This window comes from Marmota flaviventris, chromosome 19, assembly GCF_047511675.1.
Source record: "Marmota flaviventris isolate mMarFla1 chromosome 19, mMarFla1.hap1, whole genome shotgun sequence".
NCBI lineage: Eukaryota > Metazoa > Chordata > Mammalia > Rodentia > Sciuridae > Marmota > Marmota flaviventris.
Window position 1 is genome coordinate 23,754,966 of NC_092516.1, and position 20,824 is coordinate 23,775,789.

General features: G+C 48.8%; 1 protein-coding gene across 1 annotated transcript in view; it reads right to left on the reverse strand.

The window, feature by feature from the left end:
• Positions 1 to 279: 279 nt before the first annotated feature.
• Positions 280 to 20,824, reverse strand: part of Galnt17 (polypeptide N-acetylgalactosaminyltransferase 17) — a 230,389-nt gene continuing 209,844 nt past the window's right edge. Inside the window, exons 10-11 of the mRNA XM_071605427.1 lie at positions 2,373 to 2,540; positions 280 to 1,637 (exon numbers count right to left, since the gene is read on the reverse strand). Of these exons, the coding sequence (XP_071461528.1) occupies positions 1,509 to 1,637; positions 2,373 to 2,540 (297 nt within the window). The 3' untranslated portion in view covers positions 280 to 1,508. The remainder of the gene's footprint in view (positions 1,638 to 2,372; positions 2,541 to 20,824) is intronic.

Here is a 20,824-nt window from a genome sequence, read left to right on the forward strand (position 1 = left end):
GCAGGAGGGTGGGTCCGCAGGCCAGGCCCGGGCAGCAGGAACTCTGCCCCTGGCAGCCTCCACTCTCCCCTGCACACTGACCTCCTAACCCAGGCTCAACCAGGGTGAGTGAGCTGGGATCAAGGGTCACACCCCGTGAAGCTTTGGGGCAAAGGAGGGTGTGCCTGGGGCAGAGGGCTCTGTCTCAGCCTAACTGCCAAGAAGCCACCCGCTGCTGCTCAGAGGCCCTCCCGAGCTGGGCTCTGGAGCAATGAAGAAGCCCTGGAGACCACTGGGAAGCACGACTGTGTTTATTTCACAGGTGGGAGATGGGGCGGGGAGGTCGCCAACAGGATGTCACCAGAGGATACTCTGGGAACCCCACGCAGGGCAACGGGGCAGCTACAGGGTTTGGTTCTGGGCAGGGTTGGCCAAGGACAGCCATGGCAGAGGGGTAAGCGGCAGAGGGGCACCACAGCAGGCAAGGCTAAGTCTCGTCCTCCACTGGAACGTGGGGCCGACCCCCGGCTCCTCAGCAGCTCGTCCCATGGGGCAGTCGAGCAGTCGAGGCCCCGCGCTGCCTCTGCTCTACCACACACTCACACTCAGACACACGCACCTGGCCACTCGCTCCGTGCACGCACGCGTCCATATATTAACTCTGATTTACAAGTGCACCCTAACCAGAGGGCAATTGGAAAGAAGCAACACTCCCCACTCCCAGGAGGACATGGCTGTTCCCTGCCCAGGGGCCAGCGTGGCCTGCACTGCGGCGAGCAGAGCAGGTCTTCTGAGCTTCCTCTGCGGGCTCCAGGCTGGCTTCTGCGGCCCTCTCGCTGCAGGGAGACCTTGGCTGCTCCAAGAGCCAGGACTGTGGCCTCAGCCTGGCTCCCACCTGTGGGGCCCTTCAGCAGGACATAGGCCGGGCTGCTGGTCCATGAGCGTTCATAGGAAGCTGGCGCCAGAGCTGTAGCCCCAAAGCCACCCTGATGGGATGTTTCGGGGACAGCACCTGCCTTGGGCTTGAGGAGGCATCTGAGCAGAAGCAACCTCAGTGGAAATGGGGTCTGGAGGCTCCTGCCCTCTCGAGGGTGGGTCTCCAATGTGGCTGAGGCTCCACTCGCCCCATTTCACTGAGGGTGGGGTTGAAATTCAGAAGCTGCTGCGGCGGCAAAGGATGAGAAGAGGAGGGGACCCTGCCAGGCCCAGATGCTGACCCTGGGGTGGGAGATGGTGCAGAGGTATGGACAGTCTCGCCCCTTGGTCCCAGGCCACCTCTGGGGATGCAGAGGACAGCTCCTGGTTTCCCAGAGAAGCATCGGGGGCTTTTCCAGGGTGTAGGAAACTTAGGGTGGCTGAACGCCACAGGGGACATGGAGTCTTCCTCTGGGGTCCCCGGCTGTCCTGCAGGAGCCTGGGCCCCACCCAGCACCTGTTGGCCCCTGTTGTCTCTCTCCACCACGTGGGCTGGGCCTGAGGACGGACTGGCCCTGTCCTGGGCTGGGCGCCCGGTGGCCCAGCTCCTCTGGCTACTTGATGGAGTTCTTGATTGTCCACCTCTGTCCTGTACAGCTGCGGAGGATGAGGTCAATGCCGGCCAGGCCCCGGTTCTCCACCTCCAGGCAGCGCCCTGTGCCTTTATTCATGATGGCTCCATTCTGGGGGCAGAGAGAGTAAGAAGGAAGGGGGGGAGGTGGAAGGGAGGGAGGGAGAGAGGGAGGGAGGGGGGAAAAGGAGGGAGGGAGTGGGAGGGAGAGAGGGAGAGGGGATGGAGGGAGGGAGGGAGAGATAGTGAGAGGGAAAAGGGAGGGAGGGAGGGAGAGAGAGAGAAGGAGGGAGAAGAAAGGAGGGAGGAGGGCAAAGGAGGGAGAGGGAGAGAGGGAGGGACTCTTAACCTCCACAGCTCTGGGCAGGCACACCCCATGGGGAACACATTCCACCAATATCCCTCACACAGCAGAGGGGTCACGGGCGCGTCCCCTGCAGACCTTAAGGTCAGAACATAAGTGAGCTCCCCAAGCCCCTGTGGCTGGACATGAGATGAGCATCGGGGTGGCTGAATCGGGAGGACGAACCTCCTGGGGTATTTGAGGTCTGACTCCCCAGCCTTACTTGGCCGTGGTACTGGGCAGGTCCAGGGGTCCTTCCCACACTCCCCTCTCTGGGTCCATCAGAATCCCCAACCTCGAATGGCGTGGGAACCAGGCAGGTTGCTGCCCACAGAAGCTCTCCTGACGACTCCTGGGACATGCCCTGTGTCCACAAGCCTGGCCAGGGGCTGGGAGACCTGGCTCTGGGATGTACTTTGCTGGGGACCTGGGGGCCTGGACTTTCCTCTGTGGCCTGCAGCCTCTGCACTGCCCTGACCATGGTCCTGTTGGCGGAGCCCTTACCTGGATGAAGTTCCAGCGCTTGTAGAGGCTGGTCTTGACCTTGTCGCAGTCCAGGAGCTGGGGCAGCCGGCTCTTGGAGTTGTCCACCAGGCAGCGGGTGTCAGGGAGCAGTGTGGTGGTCCCCAGGGCCCCCAGGTGCAGGAAGCCTTCCTTGGTGTAGCGTGCAAGCTGCAGAGAGAGCAGGGGTGGGAGTGGCTTGAGGCCGGAGGGCAACCGTGGCTCTGCGGTGCAGCCCACCTCTGCCTCGGTCCACCCTGCTGTCCTCGCCACCATCTCAGTTCTGACAGGCACCCTATGCACCCAACTTGCAGGACAGCCCCATCCAAAAGCCCTCAGCTTGCTGGGCCTGGGGACAGCTCTCCCAGAGTCTCGTTCTGATGTGCTTTCTAAGTCCTCAATGTTGCAGGACCAGCTTTCTGTCCAGCCCACAGGGGAGTGGGAATAGGAGGAGGGACCAGGGATGTGATTTCTGAAGCTTGGCCCTGCTTCCAGCTGCTGAGTCACCTTGAACAAGACATTCAGCCTTTCTGAGTCCCCATGTCCTCCTCTTTGTAAATTGAGATTCATGAATTCTACCCTGCTGGGAAGGGACCAGAGAGCCAATTCAGTGAAGAAGACATGGACATTAGAATCCATAGGCAGGCTTTGGAAGAAATAAAAAGTGAAAACACAAGTGAGATACCACATTTTAAAAAAGATTATTCACATTTTGGCAAGTGTTAGCCTAAGATAGGAACTGTCCCCTCTCACAGTAGGGCTAGAGGGAGGGTAATTCCTACAACATTTCAACAGGGTGATTTCTAAATATGTACTTTTTTGCTTTTAAAACATTTACTACCTTTGATTCAATAAATCCACTTTTAGAAATCTATTCCAAGAAAATAATCAGAATTGGGAACAAAATTTTATGTTTGACACTAAGCAGGGGCCTGCTAAATGGCAGCACGATCCTGGGGGTTGCTTTGTGCAAGTTGGTTGCAGAAGTGGCCACGTCTGCCCTCTTCCTTCTGTCCCCCTTGCCAACACAGCTGTATGGCACCTTCCATTAGGAAGCGGGTCCTCTCTTCCCGTGACACACCTTGGCCTATGGAGTGCAGCAGAAACAAGGATGTGGCCTTTAGCCCTGTTTGCTCCAGGGCCTTTCTCCTGCCCTGGGTGTAGCCCTGGCTGACTTGCTGCTGGCCCACCCGAGAGCCAAAGTGGAGGAGGCCCCTGGACAGGGAGCCTTCAGCCAGCGTGCCAGCTGAGGAGAGCGGGTGTATGACTGGACCCAGCCCACATCAGCTAAGCCCGGTCCAGATCCCAGAACCACCAGCCGACCTGTGGATACAGGGGCGACTATTGTTACGCAGCACTTGCTGACCAACCCAGAGACGGTATGCCTGGCACCCCTGACCATGACAGCACCCGTAGGCTGAGGCTTCCCCTGCCCTGCCTTTCCTGTCCATGGAAGTTAAAAATCACACTCTAACTTTTAAAAAATGCATTCACCTATTTGAGGGGCAGGACTAACTCTAATTAATTTCATTTCTTGCCAGAAGCAAATCACAGAGCAAGTGCTGAAAGCATGTTCACAGAAAAGCAGGTTGTCCATGTGGTGAGGATCATCATTGAAAAACTGGAGCCTCCTGGAGACAGCATATGGTTGGCTCTTGTTTTTTAATCCAATATGCCAGTCTGTGTCTTTTGATTGATGAGTGTAGGCCATTTACATTCCATGTTATTAGTGAGAGATGATTTTTATTCCCTGTCATTTTGATTTATTTCTGGTTTTTAATTTGAATCAGTTTCTCCTTTGATTGACTAATTTTCTAGTGCAGTTCCTCCCTTTGCTGTTTTCACTTTTATTTTGCAGTTCTTCTTCATGAAATATTTTATTGAGTATGTTTTGTAGTGCAGGCTTTCTAGTTGTGAATTCTTTAAATTTTTGCTTATCATGGGATGTTTTTATTTCAATATTCAATTCTGAAGCTTGATTTTGCTGGCTATAGTATTTTTGGCTGGTCAGAAGCAAAAGTAGGCCCAACTCTCCATCCTGTCAGCTTAGGAATTGAATTCTTCAACAAACCTCCTGAGGCACAAGAAGTAAAATCAAGAATCAATAAATGGAATGGTATCAAACTAAAAAGTTCCTTCAAGCAAAGGAAACAATCAAGAATGTGAAGAGAGAGCCTACAGAATGGGAGAGAATCTTTGCCACCTGAACTTCAGATAGAGCACTAATCTGCAGGATATATAAAGCACTCAAAAACTTAATGCCAAAAAAAAAAAAAAAACAAAAAACTAAGTAACTCAGTCAATAAATGGGCTAAGGAACTGAATAGACACCTCACAGAAGAAGAAATATGAATGGTCAACACATTTGTGAAAAAATGTTCATCATCTCTAGCAATTAGAGAAATGCAACTTAACACTGAGATTTCATCTCACTCCTTCAGAATGGTGATCATCAAGAATACAAGCAACAACAAATATTAGCAAGGATGTGGGGGGAAAGGTTCACCCATACACTGCTGGTGGGACTGCAAATTGGTGCAACCACTATGGAGGAAGTATGGAGATTCCTCCGAAAACTAGGAATAGAACCACCATTTGACCCAATTATCCCACTTCTTGGTTTATACCCAAAGGACTTAAAATTATCAGACTAGAGTGATGTAGTCACATCAGTGTATATAGCAGCTCAATTCACAATAGCTAAGCTATGGAGCCAAACTAGGTGCCCTTCAACTGATGAATGGATAAGAAAATGTGGTGTATATGCACATAAAGAAGAATGAAGCTATGGCATTTGCTGGTAAACTGATGGAACTGGAGACTATCATGCTAAGTGAAATAAGCCAATCCCCAAACACCAAAGGCTGAATGTTCTCTCTGATATGCGGATGCTAACCCACCAATAAGCAGGTAGGGAAGAATAGAAGTTCATGGGATTAGACAAAGGGGAATGCAGGGGAGGGAGGGGGATGGGAATAGGAAGGACAGAAGAGTGGACTGGAGCCATCTTTCCTATCCTGACATGAATACACGACCCGTGTTACTCCACAGTACGTACAACCACAGGAATGGGAAGTTCTACTCCACGTATGCATGACATGTCAAAATACACTCTACTGTCGTGTATATCTAAAAAGAACAAATAAAAAAATAAGTGAAAAACCCTGAAGCCACGTCCCCCCAGTTGGACTCCACGGGCATGTTGCCAGGAGTCCTCAAACCCAGCTCAGCCACGAGCTTCTGGGAGCAGAAGGACAGGGCTGTGTTCTCACTGAGAGGATGCAGCACAGGTTGGTGATGGTGAGGACCCCGGGGGGAGGCCAGCACAGCTCTCGTCCGTGCTCTCCTAACCCCACATGCCAGGTGGCTGGCAGTCATTAACGGCAGACGTTGAAGACACACCCCGAGTCATTCCCAGTGCCACACAGGAAGTGGTGATGTGACACTCAGGACTCAGTGAGAGAGGCGTTATTATTGTCCCCATTTTCTAGTCAAGGAAACTGAGGCATGAACATATTTGGTCACCTGGCTGAGTCCTGGTCTCTCCCTGTGGCTCCCTGGAGACCTAGTGACCCCTGGTCCAGCAGCTAACCAGCAAGAGGGAGGCCTCATCCCAGGTTGCTGGAGGACCCTCGCCTCTTCAGAGAGCCTGGGTGCTGTTGCCCAAGAGTGGCTGAGAAGGCAGCTCTGCTTGGGGACATGAGTGAGCCTTCTCTGGTGGAGAAGATTCTCATCTCCTGGGGAAAGTGACTCACAAACCCTTGGCTCTGATCCCCAAAGGGAGCCTGCCTGCTCCCCTTGAACAAGTGACAGGGAGTCTATTAAGTGCCCTTGAGAGAGAAGCGGTGAATGTGTGTTCTACACCCAATTAGTTCCAAATCAGAGTCATTGTCCCAGGCAAAATGGTGAGAAAATCACAAGCCCACCCTCCCCTCCCTAAACAACGTCCCCTGAATATATCTAAATTCACCAAATGCAAAGTGATGAATGACAGCAAGCTGCCTTTACGTTCACGGGAAAGATAGACACAGCTGCTTATTAAAATTATGAATCAATCTATTATCCAGCAGCAAATGAGCAAAGCCAGGAACATTAATTAGCTGAGCGTATCTGTGACCCAGATGTTTAAAGAGCAGAGCTGAATGCCGCAGGGAGCTACAGGTTCTCCTACCTGAGGTCCATTAGGGCGTGAAACAGCGAGACCAGCTGCTAGGCCCTGCAGAGGCCACACACCCACCCCAAGCCCATGTGGGCATCAGAGTGGACAGGCAGGAATGGGGGCCCTGGTGGCATTTCCTTCTGGGGGAAGACACAGAGCCCTGGGCCATCTAAACTGACAGGCCAGCGCCTGGCTGCTTCCACGAGGAAGCTGGGAGAACGACAATGCTCTGAAGGACGACGGAGGCCAAGTCAGGCCAACAGATCTCAGGTCCGCTTTTCCTCCACAAGGCAGGAGGTGGCGAGCCAGGACCCGCTGCCAACCAGACCCCACTCTGCCCCGGTGCTGGGTCAGGAGCTTTCACGGTGCCGTCTGCAGACTATGGCTTGTTGAGAGCCACAGCCGAAGGGGCCCCAGCAAACTTCCAGCTGCCAGCAATCCAGCTGCCGGCTGATGATTGGCTCACAGCGGCCCCAGCAACATCTAGCTGATTGGCTCCTCGGCCCCAGCAACATCTAGCTGATTGGCTCCTCTGCGGTGATGCTCATTGGACTGTTTCCCTGCCCTTTCAGACCACGGAGCTGCTCACTGGGGGACTTTTTGGCTCTGCCCACGTGACCCAGCCAATCGGCCTCAAGAGCAGGAGGATTGTGGGAGGTGGAAAGAAGCTTGTGGGGGGAGAGACAGGCATGTAAAAAAGCCGGTGGTGGCAGTTGAGGCTCTGAGGATTTTTCCTGAGAGGCTGTTTTGTTTGGCGTGTTTGGTTCTAAAAATAAAGTTAGTTTCTTTTGACAAGTGGCTTCTGATTGTGCCCAGCCAGACTGCGGCATTTGGTGGCTCGCACGGGGAGCGACTGAGGGTAAGTGAAACTGCTCGCCCCTGAGGGCAGGGCGAGAGGATGGGTAGCCATTTTAAGATTCTTCTTTTGTTATTTTGTTTCACTTTTGTTTTAAGTTGCCTGTCCCTGGAGATGTGTAAGATGGAAGAAAAACCGCTCACATCTGAGGAACAGATAGGGAGAAAGGACGGATGGACATTTCAGGAGGCTATTATAATGATTTTGTGTTGTTTCAATTTTGTTTCACTCTGTTTCAGTTTTGTTAGGCGTCATCTTGTTGGGTTGTATTATAGTAGAAATACGGGATCAGAAATTAGTAAAAAACAAACTGAAAGAGTGTTAAGTAAATTGTTAGAGGAAGGAGGCATCCCAGTAAAATCAATAGCAGTCAGGGCATACGTTGATACAATACAAAAATGTAGCCCATGGCTTTTTAAGGAGGAGTTGTTAAATATATCACAATGGAACCATCATGGTGAAGATTTAAAAAGAATAGAAAAGAAAAGCCCAGGGACTCTGCCAGTTGGCACATTGCCATTGTGGACGTTCATATCTTGTTTGCTTAGTCCAAAGCCTTCAGTTCAGACAATGGTAGAGGAAGGAGAAGACATATTGATTCAAGTAAAAGAGAAGGTCTCTCAAGTTAGTCAGACAGAGGAAAAGATTCAAGTAAAAGAGAAGGCCTCTCAAGCTAGTCAGACAGAGAAAGAAAGTGTAAAACAGAAAAAGCCATCAGGGGGAAAGTTACAACAGGAGACTGCTACTAACACCTTTCTATCACCAGAGGATGTAAGTGTCCAACTAACAAGGCCACCTCCATATGCTGGGAGGTCCCCAACCCCCGCAGTTGATAGTTGGGATCCTGAGACAAGATCTCAAATATTAACATGCCCTGTATTTGAGGCAGGAGGGCAGCGATTTTACCAAGTTTTAAATTTCAAAACAGTGAAGCAGCTAAAAGAGGCTGTAACAACCTATGGTCCTCAAGCACCCTTCACTGTAAGCATGGTCGAATCCATTAACAACTTGAACATGACGCCAGCAGATTGGGCTAATATGTGTAAAGCTGTGCTAAATGGAGGACAATACCTGTTATGGAAGGTTGCCAATGAGGAATTTTGCAAGGAGACGGCTAGGCGAAATGCAGCAGCTGGTTATCCTCAGAGAAATCTAGATATGTTGTTAGGAAAGGGACCTTATGAGGATCAGCAGCAACAAATTGCATATGATCCTGGCGTATACGCACAAATTGCTGCAGATGCAATTAAGGCATGGAAGACTTTACAAGGACATGGAGGTTTACAAGGTCAATTATCTAAGGTAATACAAGGAGCTAATGAACCTTATGCTGAATTTGTAGATAGGCTTATTCAAACAGCTACCAGAGTTTTTGGGAATACAGAAAGAGCAATGCCATTACTAGAACACCTGGCTTATGAGCAAGCGAATCGTTGGTGCAGAGATATCATTAGACCATGGAAACATGAAGATTTAAACACATATATTAAATTATGTAGAGACATTAATGAACAAGAGCAAGTCGTGGCAGCTGCAGTAAAACAGGCTTTAGATGCCAGAGACATTAATGAACAAGGGCAAATTGTGGCAGCTGCAGTAAAACAGGCTTTAGATGCCAGGCCAAGAACATGCTACAATTGTGAACAAACAGGACATTTTAAAAGGAATTGCCCCATTGGAGGAGGGTTTAACAAAACTAGGTATCAAAGGAGTAGAATACCAGGTATTTGCCCACGATGCCGTAGAGGGAGACATTGGGCTAATGAATGCCGTTCTCAAACCACCATAGAGGGTACTCCATTATCAAAAAACGAACAAGGACCAGGTGTTTATCCACGATATCGTGGAGAAAGGCATTGGGCTCCATTGCCAAAAAATGGACAGGGGGGCCCAATGCTCCGGGGCCCAAAACCACAAATATACGGAGCACTGGAGGAACCCAGCAACCCCATCAGGGTAGTGCCCAGGACACATTGTCCATCAGATCCCTCATCAGACAAACCAGAGGGAGCACAGGGTTGGACATCTGCGCCTCCGCCAGAGCAGTACTAACTCCAGAGATGGGAGTTCAAATCATTCCCACAGGGGTAAAAGGACCTCTTCCCAAAGGAACAGTAGGCTTATTATTGGGACGCAGCTCTTCTACTCTAAAAGGACTTATGATAAGTCCTGGGGTAATTGATCCTGATTATGAAGGTGAAATAAAAATTATAGCCAGTTCTCCAAAGGGTATATCAGTAATTTCACCAGGAGATAGAATAGCACAGTTACTAATAATACCCAGCCTACATGATAAATTTTCCAGTCGTACTGTAGAAAGAGGTTCCAAGGGATTAGGCTCCACAGGTGTAGATTGGGCTATGCTTTCTTTAAATTTAGATTCTCGCCCCATGCTAAAACTAAATATTCAAGGACATGAATTTAATGGACTACTGGATACAGGTGCAGACCTTAGCATCATCTCTCGTCAAGAATGGCCAAAACATTGGCCATTACAACAAGCCACTCAAACGCTTCGAGGCCTAGGAGTGGCGACTAATCCCCATAGAAGTGCAATGGTATTAGATTGGAAGGATCCTGAAGGATGTGAAGGAACTATACAGCCATATGTATTGGATCATCTTCCTGTAAATTTATGGGGACGAGATGTCCTAGATCAATTAGGTTTGACATTAACAAATAACATCAACGAAAATGCACCCACTATTATGACTAGACAAGGTTTTAGGAAAGGAAAAAGATTAGAAAAACAAGAACAAGGTATAGCAGCACCAATACAAATAGATCAAGGAACAGAAAGACATGGGTTGGATTTTCAGAAAGGGCCACTGAGACAATAAAAATTACTTGGAAATCAGAAAGACCAGTATGGGTTCCTCAGTGGCCCCTGACTAAAGAAAAGATACAAGCAGCCCATGACCTGGTCAGACAACAATTAGCAGAAGGACATATACAACCTTCTGTATCTCCCCATAATACTCCCATTTTTGTCATCAAAAAGAAATCTGGTAAATGGAGATTACTGCAAGATTTAAGAGCCATTAATAATGAGATGGTTATTATGGGACCTGCTCAATCAGGGATTCCTCAGTTGTCTGCTTTGCCAAAAACCTGGTATGTTTTAGTTATAGATATTAAAGATTGTTTTTTTTCAATTCCAATTCATCCTGAGGATAGTCCACGTTTTGCATTTACTATCCCTGCACTGAATCATGAAGGTCCTGATCAGAGATATGAATGGAAAGTACTCCCTCAAGGGATGGCTAACAGCCCAACTATGTGTCAAATTTATGTTAACAAAGCAATCCAGCCACTTAGAAATCAAAATCCTGAACTACAAATATTTCACTATATGGATGATGTATTATTAGCACACAAAGATAAAAACACATTGCTAGAATGTTATGCCACACTTACAAACTTATTAAAAAATTATAATCTAGAGATAGCAATAGATAAAGTACAATTAAATTTTCCAATTAATTATTTAGGAGTTCTATTATCCTCAACCATGGTCCGTCCACCAAAAATTCAAATACGAGTAGATTAACTCAAATCACTTAATGACTTTCAAAAGTTATTAGGAGACATAAATTGGATAAGGCCTTATTTAGGTATACCAACAGGAGAGTTGGGACCTTTATTTGATATCCTAAAAGGTCCATCAGATCCAAATTCACCCCGAATGTTAACGCCTGAAGCAAGAAAGGCATTAAAAATCATTGAAACATATATGGAAAATATGCATTTGGATAGAATTGATATAAGTTTGCCTTTATTATTTATTGTACTACCAACAAAAAATATTCCTACAGGAGTATTTTGGCAAGAAGGTCCATTATTATGGATACATTTATCTTATTCTCCTAACACTATTCTTACTAGGTATCCTGAGGCTGTAGGACAATTAATACTCAAAGGAATAAAAGCAGCAAAGGGAGTGTTTGGAATTTCTCCCAATAAAATTATTACTCCATATACTATGAATCAAATTGATGAGTTAGCTAATGAGTTAAATACTTGGGCAATAATCATGTGCAAATCTAATGTTTCATTTGATAACCACTTACCATCTAATCCTTTATTGTCTTTTTGGTCATTGCATCCTGTAATTTTTCCAAAAATGACAAGAAAAACACCTATCATGAATGCTCCAAATATATTCACTGATGGGTCAAATAATGGTACAGCAGCAGTAGTTACCCCTGATCAAACTTTTACATTTTTAGTACCCAAACAATCAGCTCAAAAGGTAGAGCTTAATGCAGTTTTACAAGCTTTTGTGATGTTTAAAGATTCTGTATTTAATTTATTTTCTGATAGTCAGTATGTAGTTAATGCTATAGTATCTCTTGAAGATGCTGGTAGGATTTCCCCTTCTTCTACTGTTTTCTCTTTGCTTTCCACTATACAAAGTCTAATCTGGGACAGAAAAGATCCATTCTTTATAGGACATATCAGGGCACATACAGGATTGCCTGGAGCCCTTAGTTTGGGCAATGATTTAGCAGATAAAACTACACATGACATACATATTTTCTCTACACTAGAAGAAGCTATAAATTTTCATAAAAAGTTCCATGTCAATGCTAATACTTTACAAAAGCGTTTTAAAATAACTAAGGAACAAGCTAGACAAATAATAAAACAATGTCAAAATTGTGTGACCTTTTTACCACAAGTTAATCTTGGAGTCAATCCTAGAGGATTGATACCTAACCATATTTGGCAGATGGACGTCACACACTTGCCAGAATTTGGAAAATTAAAATATTTGCATGTTACAGTTGATACTTCTTCTGGATTTTTGATGGGCTCCCTTCATGCCGGAGAAAAAACTAAAGATGTTATAGCTCACTGCTTACAAAATTTTGCCACTGTGGGTGTTCCAAAACAGTTAAAAACAGATAATGCCCCTGGTTATACTTCTACCTCTTTTAAACAATTTTGCTCAACATTTGGCATTACTCATATAACAGGAATCCCATACAATCCACAGGGACAAGGCATAGTTGAAAGAGCTCATCAAACTATTAAAATGTACTTATTAAAGCAAAAAGAAGGAATTGGGAAGGGGTATATATTCCCCAAAGATAAACTTAAAATAACCCTTTTTACTCTAAACTTTTTAAATTTGGATTCAACAGGACTTAGTGCTGCGGAAAGGCATATGTGTCCAAAAAATGTGCATAAGCCCAAGGTACTTTGGAAGGATATTCTAACAGGACAATGGAAAGGTCCTGACCCAGTAATTGTCTGGAGTCGGGGGTCTGTTTGTGTGTTTCCACAGGGAGAACAGCAGCCGATTTGGATTCCAGAGAGATTAACCAAGGTCCTGACCCAGTGATTGTCTGGAGTCGGGGGTCTGTTTATGTGTTTCCACAGGGAGAACAGCAGCCGATTTGGATTCCAGAAAGATTAACTAAAGCGATTTCTACAGACCAAAAAGAAGATGATTTGGCTCAAATCCATAACAACTGATATCCAAAACTCCAGTTTGGCTATTCTTACATCTGCAACAGAACCAGGATGCTTTTTTCAGTATCTATTTTATTATTGCCCTTTGCCATATCATGAAGTTCTATTTTGTTTTTTGAGCTCATACAGACCTAGGTTAATGTTTTGCTGATCAGTTCTATTTTTTGACTATAGAGTTTTTAAACATTGCAATGGAGATTTCACCTGTAAAAAGTTATAAGGCCTTTACTATAATGTTATGTGTTGTATGTATTATATTATGTGTGCACACTTGTGTTTTGTGTTATATGTTTGAATGTACGTATGTCCATATATCATATATGATGAGCGCTCATGATAATATGGATCCAAATATTTTTTTTTCACGTGATTTATATGGTTTAATTTAAATTGGGTAAACAACTGTTGAGGATTGTTTTAATATGTAAACAAAAAAGAAGGTTAACAGATCTGTTTGTTTACTTTCACCTTTCCTTTTCATTATATTTAATAATTCTCTTAAAGATAATGTAAATTGTTAAGAAAATTGTTTTCTTTTAGTGCCTTCTGTAATGTTACATAATTTTTTCTTTAGCCATTATTGCCAGAATTCCTATCTTCATCCCAGTGCCGGTGAAGACAATGTAAATTGTTAAGAAGATTGTTTTCTTTTAGTGCCTTCTGTAATGTTACATAATTTTTTCTTTAGCCATTATTGCCAGAATTCCTATCTTCATCCCAGTGCTGGTGAAGTCAAAGATAAAACCAATCTACAGCTTCTACAATAGCCATCACTGAACTGCTTGCAGAACTTGCCTGGACACATTGTGAGCTCACCTGTATGCATTGTGAACTATCTGTTGGTGCAGCGACTTGTGGTAGTGTTGGGGTATTTTTGCTGATGATGTTACCGGTGGTACAATTTTTCAAAGGAGCCCTCAATTGGCTTAATGTCATGGCATTTTGCATCCTCCTCTACTAGTGATGGTCTAAAATTTGGGGGCCAACAGAGGTGAGGCAAAGAACCTCACCCCCCCACTGGTGCAAAGGCCTATCCACAAGTATAGCTGTATGCTGGACAGGTAGTCAGTGACGGGTATGATCCAATTGCAGTGGTACCAACCTAAGACAGGAGGCTGACGCCTAGAGGTCAGTTCATCCGATGACGGGTAAGGACCATATGTTGAATTGGACTGCCTAACAGACACGGTCCCTAAGCCACATGCTTGTTGTTTAAACAGAGAGGGGGAGATGTTGAGAGCCACAGCCGAAGGGGCCCCAGCAAACTTCCAGCTGCCAGCAATCCAGCTGCCGGCTGATGATTGGCTCACAGCGGCCCCAGCAACATCTAGCTGATTGGCTCCTCGGCCCCAGCAACATCTAGCTGATTGGCTCCTCTGCGGTGATGCTCATTGGACTGTTTCCCTGCCCTTTCAGACCACGGAGCTGCTCATTGGGGGACTTTTTGGCTCTGCCCACGTGACCCAGCCAATCGGCCTCAAGAGCAGGAGGATTGTGGGAGGTGGAAAGAAGCTTGTGGGGGGAGAGACAGGCATGTAAAAAAGCCGGTGGTGGCAGTTGAGGCTCTGAGGATTTTTCCTGAGAGGCTGTTTTGTTTGGCGTGTTTGGTTCTAAAAATAAAGTTAGTTTCTTTTGACAAGTGGCTTCTGATTGTGCCCAGCCAGACTGCGGCAATGGCTTCCTCCGAAGGATGTCGGCCCTGTCCTCTGCACCCCTAGCAGACCTTCCTGCCTCTGAGACTGTTCCCTGCTGTTCCCCTGCCTGGTGACCCTGCTTACTGGACTTCCTCTAGAACGTGGGCGTCAACTCTCCAGGGCCTCAGAACCGCTCTCTTGGGCGATGCCTTTCTTCTCTTCCTCTCGTGGCCCCTGGCCCTCTCCTCTCCAGTCCTCGGAGCCGCATGGATCCGTGAGCTTCAGTGTCCCTTCCAAGTCGTGCCTCATCTCTTGGTCCACTTTGTTTATCCACCTACCAGTGACAGGCATTTGGGGTCCTTCCACTGTGGGGCTATTGTGAATCTTGCTGCTATGGACACTCACACCTGACGTTTTATGAGCATATATTTTCAGGTCTCTTTGTTATCTACCTAGGAATAGAACTGCTCACTGTTGGGTCATATGGTAACTTTGTTACAAAGACTCTTTTCCAAAGCAGCGGCATGACGCAGACTCCCATCACAATGAACCAGGGTACCAATTTCTCCACATCCTGCCAATCCTGCTGTCTGTGTTTGGGATGGCAGCCATCCGAGTGCTTTCCTACAGTGGCTGTTATGGTTTTGCCATGCATCTCTAACGATAAATGACGCGGAGCATCTTTCCATGTGCCTATTGGCCATTTTGTATCTGCTTTGGGAAAAATGTCTGTTCAGATCTTCTGCTTGTTTTATCTTATTGACACGGGTTCTCACTAAGTTGCCCAGCCTGGCCTTGAACCCACAATTCTCCTCAACTTCCCAAGTGGCTGGGGTCACGGGTTCCTGCTATTGTGTCCATCTATCTTTGGTCCATTTTTTTTTAAATTCTTTATTTTATTTTATTTTTTTTACTGTTGCTCTGTGAGAATTCTTTTCTTAATCTAGATGCCAGACCTTTTTCACATCTATGATTTACAAACATATCCCTCCATTGGGTGGAATTTTGTCTTCACTTTCTTGGTAGCGTCCTTTAAGGTACAGAAGTTCCTAATTTTGATGAAGTCCGATTTCTCTGTTTTTTTTTTTTCTTTGGTTGCTTACACTATTGATGTCAGATCTAAGAAACTATTGCCAGATCTAGGTCATGAAGACTTACCCCTCTACGTTTTTGAGACTTTTTATCCTGTTAGCTCTTGAGCTTGGGTTTTTGATCCATCTGAGGCCCTTTTCTACTGGTGTAAGGGAAGGGTCCACATGCATTCTTTTTCATGTGGCTACCTAGCTGTCCCAGCACCGTTTGTTGAAAAGACTGTTCTTTCCCTATTGAAGTGTCTTGCCACCTTATCAAAAATCAATCGGCTGTAAATGTGAGGATTTATTCCTGGGCTCTCAGGGCTATCCCACTGATCTCTAGTCTCTCTTTTTGCCTGTAGTACACGGGCTTGATTATTACAGCTTTGTAGTAAGTTTTAGAACTGGGATGTGTGAATCTTCCTCCGGCTCATTCCTTTCTCAGTAGGGTTCTGGCTGTCCTTGATCTCTTCCATTTTCATATAAATCTTAGAATCAGCTTTTCCATGTCTACGGAGGAAAGGGAGCTGGAGTTCTGATCAGGATTGTGCAAGATCTGTAGGTCGGTGGCAGCGTTGCCACCGAGAGTCAAGCCGCTGCTCACAGAGAGCTTTGCCCTTAGGTTTCTTGTATCTTCCACGATGCTTTGCGGTTTTCGGTGCCCAAGTCTCGCACTGCTCTGGTTGGACTCCTCCCAAGCTGTTTACCTTCTTTGCTGTGTTGTGAATGCACAGTGCGCACAGGGTTAGGTGGTGGACTGGCTTACCAGGAGTCCCACGGACCCTGCTCCCAATGCCCTCTCTCTGCACCTCGCAGTCATAGCCAAGCCGCTGTCTGCAGAATCAGCACCTCCCTAGGTAATGGGGGCAGGGGAGGCACAGGCTCTCCCACTGGGCTCTGTTGGGAGCCACAGGGTTCCCCTCCTCTAGGCTCATGAGGGCCTGGGACTTGCCGACCCAGGTGTACACCAGCACCCCCATCTCTGACCAGGCTCCACTCCTCATCCCCAGGTACTGTCTTCCTTTCCTGCTGCCCCCACCCCCCGCCCCTCCCAGATGCTTCTTCTGCAACCTCCATGTGTGACAGGTCTGACCTGAGCTGCCACAGAGCCGTCCTCACTGGTGGGGCTCTGCCTCCCCACCTCCCGGCTCTGTTCACACCACCAGCCTGCAGGGTCCACTCAAAGCCTCCCCTGCCCCAGCCTCACTGCCCACTCTGCCCACTGCAGGAAGGGTGAGCTTTTGCCAGGGCGGCCACCACAGGCCCTGCTCTCCTTCTCAGGCTTAACAGATGACCGACGCTTCTCTCAAACAGGCCACCCTATCCTCCCTGGGGGGAGGATCCCTGGCCTGCCCCACTCCATGTCACAGGGTCCTCAATGCTGCCACCCTGATGGGATCTCTTAACTCATATGATTTTGCACTTCATGTCATTTTTGCTGTTGCTGCTGTTTTTAGGACAGCTTAGGACAGCAGTAGCCAACGCCCTGTTACACGGCCTGGGGACCTGGCAAAGCAAATCCTGTGTAAGTCCCTTCTGAATTGATGGGATTATTCTAAGTGGGGCTATTGGGCCCAGGAGGAGAGATGAACGTCACAATCCACGACCCTAATGCACTAGGGAAAAAACCTCTGCGTTCAAAGTCTATTAGTTCTCATTTAGGGGAAAAAAGAAAGTTCTCTTTGAGCTGATCTAAGACATGCACAACTATTAACCCACATTCGACCGCCTGGAGGGAGAACTAAAATGCGCAGGTAGAGCCAGATAAACAGAAGCCAGGCGGGTAATTGTGAAGGACTCCGGAACCCAGGGCTATCCAGTAGGCTGTCACAGGAACAAGACTTCAACAGAGTCACTGTTAAGGGTCTCCCCTGTCTTCACAGGACCTACCTTCACCATGGAAGACCACTCTCAGAGAGAAGCACAGCTTGCTCACCTGCAAGGTGAGACGAAAGAGATGTGGCCCTTGACTCCAACCCTCTTGGGGGGAGCTCACTCGTTGATTGCTTCGCTGAAGCCCACAATAATGGCTTCTTGGGACTGCACGGACATGTGCACTTGGTCATATAAGAAGATTTTCCCCCTCACTGTCCTGTGCATGCAGGAAGCTGGGCCAGGCAGGGGAAGAGGCAGCTGGGCCATGGACAGAGCCCTCCAGGCTGGCCCAAGAGCCGAGATCCAGGCTTGGCGGAAACAGGCCTGGAAGCTACTGCCTGCATGGCCTTTGGCAGATCCCAAAGCCAGGTCCCAAACTGAATAGAGACAAAAATTATCTCAAAATGGACAAGCAGTGGATGCCTGAGGGTGAGGGCCGAGAAAAGAGGGCACAAGGAGCCCTGTGGGGGGTGGGATGTTCTGTCTTGATTAGGGAGGCCATTGTGTCTGCACGTACACCTGTCAGAGCTCCTCAGATCTGGCCTTTCAGCGGAGGCACGTTATTATCGTATTTACCTTAAACCTCCATAAAGGTGATTTGAAGACCCAGTGGGCTGCTCAGGAGGCATGCTCCAGAACCCTGTGTCTTCTGCAAGAGGACCAGCTCCTGGGGCTGGTGTGGTCCCAAGAACCTCCCCCTCAACCTCCTTTTGGCCTCCGACATAATGCTGGATTCAAACTCTTTCCAGAAGATGCACTCTTTCCTTGGAATGAACAGGGAGATGTGCTTGTGCCCTGTCTATCAAACAAAATTGGTTTTCCTGAAGCGGCAGTTCCAGGAGGTATGGCAGGGCAGTGACATGGTGGCTGGGTCACAGGGTCTGGTCCACAGACCCTTGTGGAGAGGCTGGAGTCTCTGAGGTGAGGCTCCCCGGGACAAGGGCAGGAAGAGCTGGTAGGAGAGGGCAGATGGGAGAGGTACCCAGGCGGCCTTCCAGGGATCCAGAGGCAATTCCCTGGAGGCTCCCCGACGTTGCATAGGGCAGGCGAGCAGGCTGTCTCAGTGACTGATCATTTCCTTCTTGTCCCTGTGTGAATTGGAAGGCAGAACGGAGTCCCCGTCCACAGGAGAGTGCTAGCCAGCACTGTCTCCTCCTCAGCATGATCTGCTTCTGCACCAGGGGCCAACTGCTCGCCGCCTTCATCTGCCAACCAAGCAACGTCCCTGGCTGCGCAGGTGCCCGAGAGGCAGGGTGCCCTGAGGGCAGAGGTTGAGGAAGGCTCTGCCGCTCGGTGGCTGTGTGGCCCTGGGTGGGCTACGCCAGCCGCGGGGACTCTGTCCTCATCTTAACAGTGGGAATGATAACAGGATCCCCTCGCAGAGTGGTTAGGGGGCCTCACAACCTCACAAGAGGAGCACGCCTGTGTCAGATGTCACTTTTTTGCATGTCATCCACCCCTGGACAACGGGAGTCGCCATGCTTCCCCAGAACTTCCTTCCCTCGTCAGATTCCAAGCTGGCCTCCTGTGGCCAGTGCATCCTGGTCTGGCTCCTCTCCAGCTCAGACCCTCTGGGCTTCCTACTGTCCCACAGACCCTTGTCCAGGGGTTGACACCTGGTGCCTCAACAGCCCACCTGGGCAGCTGGGTACCTGGGGGCTCTCAGGCTATCTGGGGACTGTTTGAGTTGCCCCTGACTCTGCTCCAGCTCCTCCCTTCCCCTTTGCTTTCCTGGTTTGGTCCAGATCCCGTGTCCTTGCCTGGATTCCTACGCTTTGGATCGGACTCTTGGTGTCTCTGGATCCCACCCCAAAGCCACTCCCATGCCCCACTCCTGCCTTGGGTCCTTGGCTCTCATGACCCTCACCCTGGGCTTACTGCCCCTTGTGTATCTCAAGGTGGCCATGGGTGGAGGAGGGCCCTGCCTGTTCTCTGCTTCTGGACTGCTCTCCACCAGCCCAAGCAGACTGTCCACTCCAAATCGGCCTTGGACTGAACAGGAGTCCAGGAGGCCCTGCTCATATTCACAGGTGAGAGAACTGGTGCAGATGATCTGAAGAGTCACACCTGAGAGTGGCCAGGCACCCTCATGTCTGAGTGTGCGACACTCCAGGCCTGGTCGGGTCTGTCCACCTGTGCAATGCCCTCAGGAGTGACCACGGCCCTGTAGAGGCTGCTCCTTCCCCAGCGCCCTGGTGCAGAGGTTTCTCTGTCCTCATGGTTTGGGACTCTTCAGCGGGGACAGTTCCGCTCACCTGACGTCCTTCTCCCTGCGGCTGGGCCCACAGGCTGACACTTCTGTAACACACCGCCCGACGTTCAGGGTGTGAGGGTCACCAGCGGTGCCATGCCCTTCTCCACCAGAGACCCACCTTCCCTGCACCGGGGCCACAGGCCTAGAGAGCTTTTCTTAGCAGCCGGAAGCCTGGTTATCCAAAGGGCCAGTCTGCACCGACAGGCCGGTCAATTTCCACATGGTTCCAGGAGGCCAGCTCATAAATTTCTCTTAGGAAAAAAATATATAGCCTACGCTCCTGCTCCAATATCCCACAATTTGACTCCAGGGAAATATAGCGTTTGGCACAGTTTTGTTCAAATTAAGATGACAGAGCATTTACATTCTGAGTGTTGACCCTCAGTGTTTGCTGAATTCCCCAGAAGGTTCTAGGGATGCACCTGGCTCCTTTCCACTGATCCTGCCTCCCCTCACCCACCTTCCCATGTGCTCAGCTTATAGAGCCCTGCAGACTCCTGACCACCACTCCCCGCCCAGCGCCCCCCCCTCAGGGACCCTGCCCTGCACCCAGCCCAGTCTGGCCTCCTCCATGCTCCATGGGCAGTTCCTCCCCACCCCCCACCGGTGGTTTTGTTGTTCCTGCGGAAAGCACACAGGTCCTTGAAGCAGGACTGGACTCTGCTTCTCCAGGTGGCTCTGCTGGCTACTGAGTGTGCGGCCACATCTGGGTGGGTCCTTAGCACACTCCAGGAGCCCATCTTCCACTGTGGTTCTGTCCCGGCCTTGGGGGCTTGTGGCCTAAAGGGAACAGCTGGGCTTCCCCGTCTCCCTCCCCAGCCTCACAGTGCTCCAAACAGAACTCGTCACTCCCCCACACCTGTGTCCCCATCTCAGTAAATGACTGTCCCGTGCACCTGTCAACCCAGGGTCCAGTGTCCCCTTGTGCTTTCTCGACCTCTCAACCACCAACTCTCAGCACCGGGACCTCCTGAATGGGGTGTGAAACCCTGTTGTGTTGAAATAGCTCTTAATCTACAAAAAATCGACAGCAGAGAGGACCCGCCCTTCGCCAGCCTGTCCTGAGGTGGCCTCCTGTAACCGCAGCAAGACCACCAGAGACAGGAGATGAGCGTCAGGGCAGCTC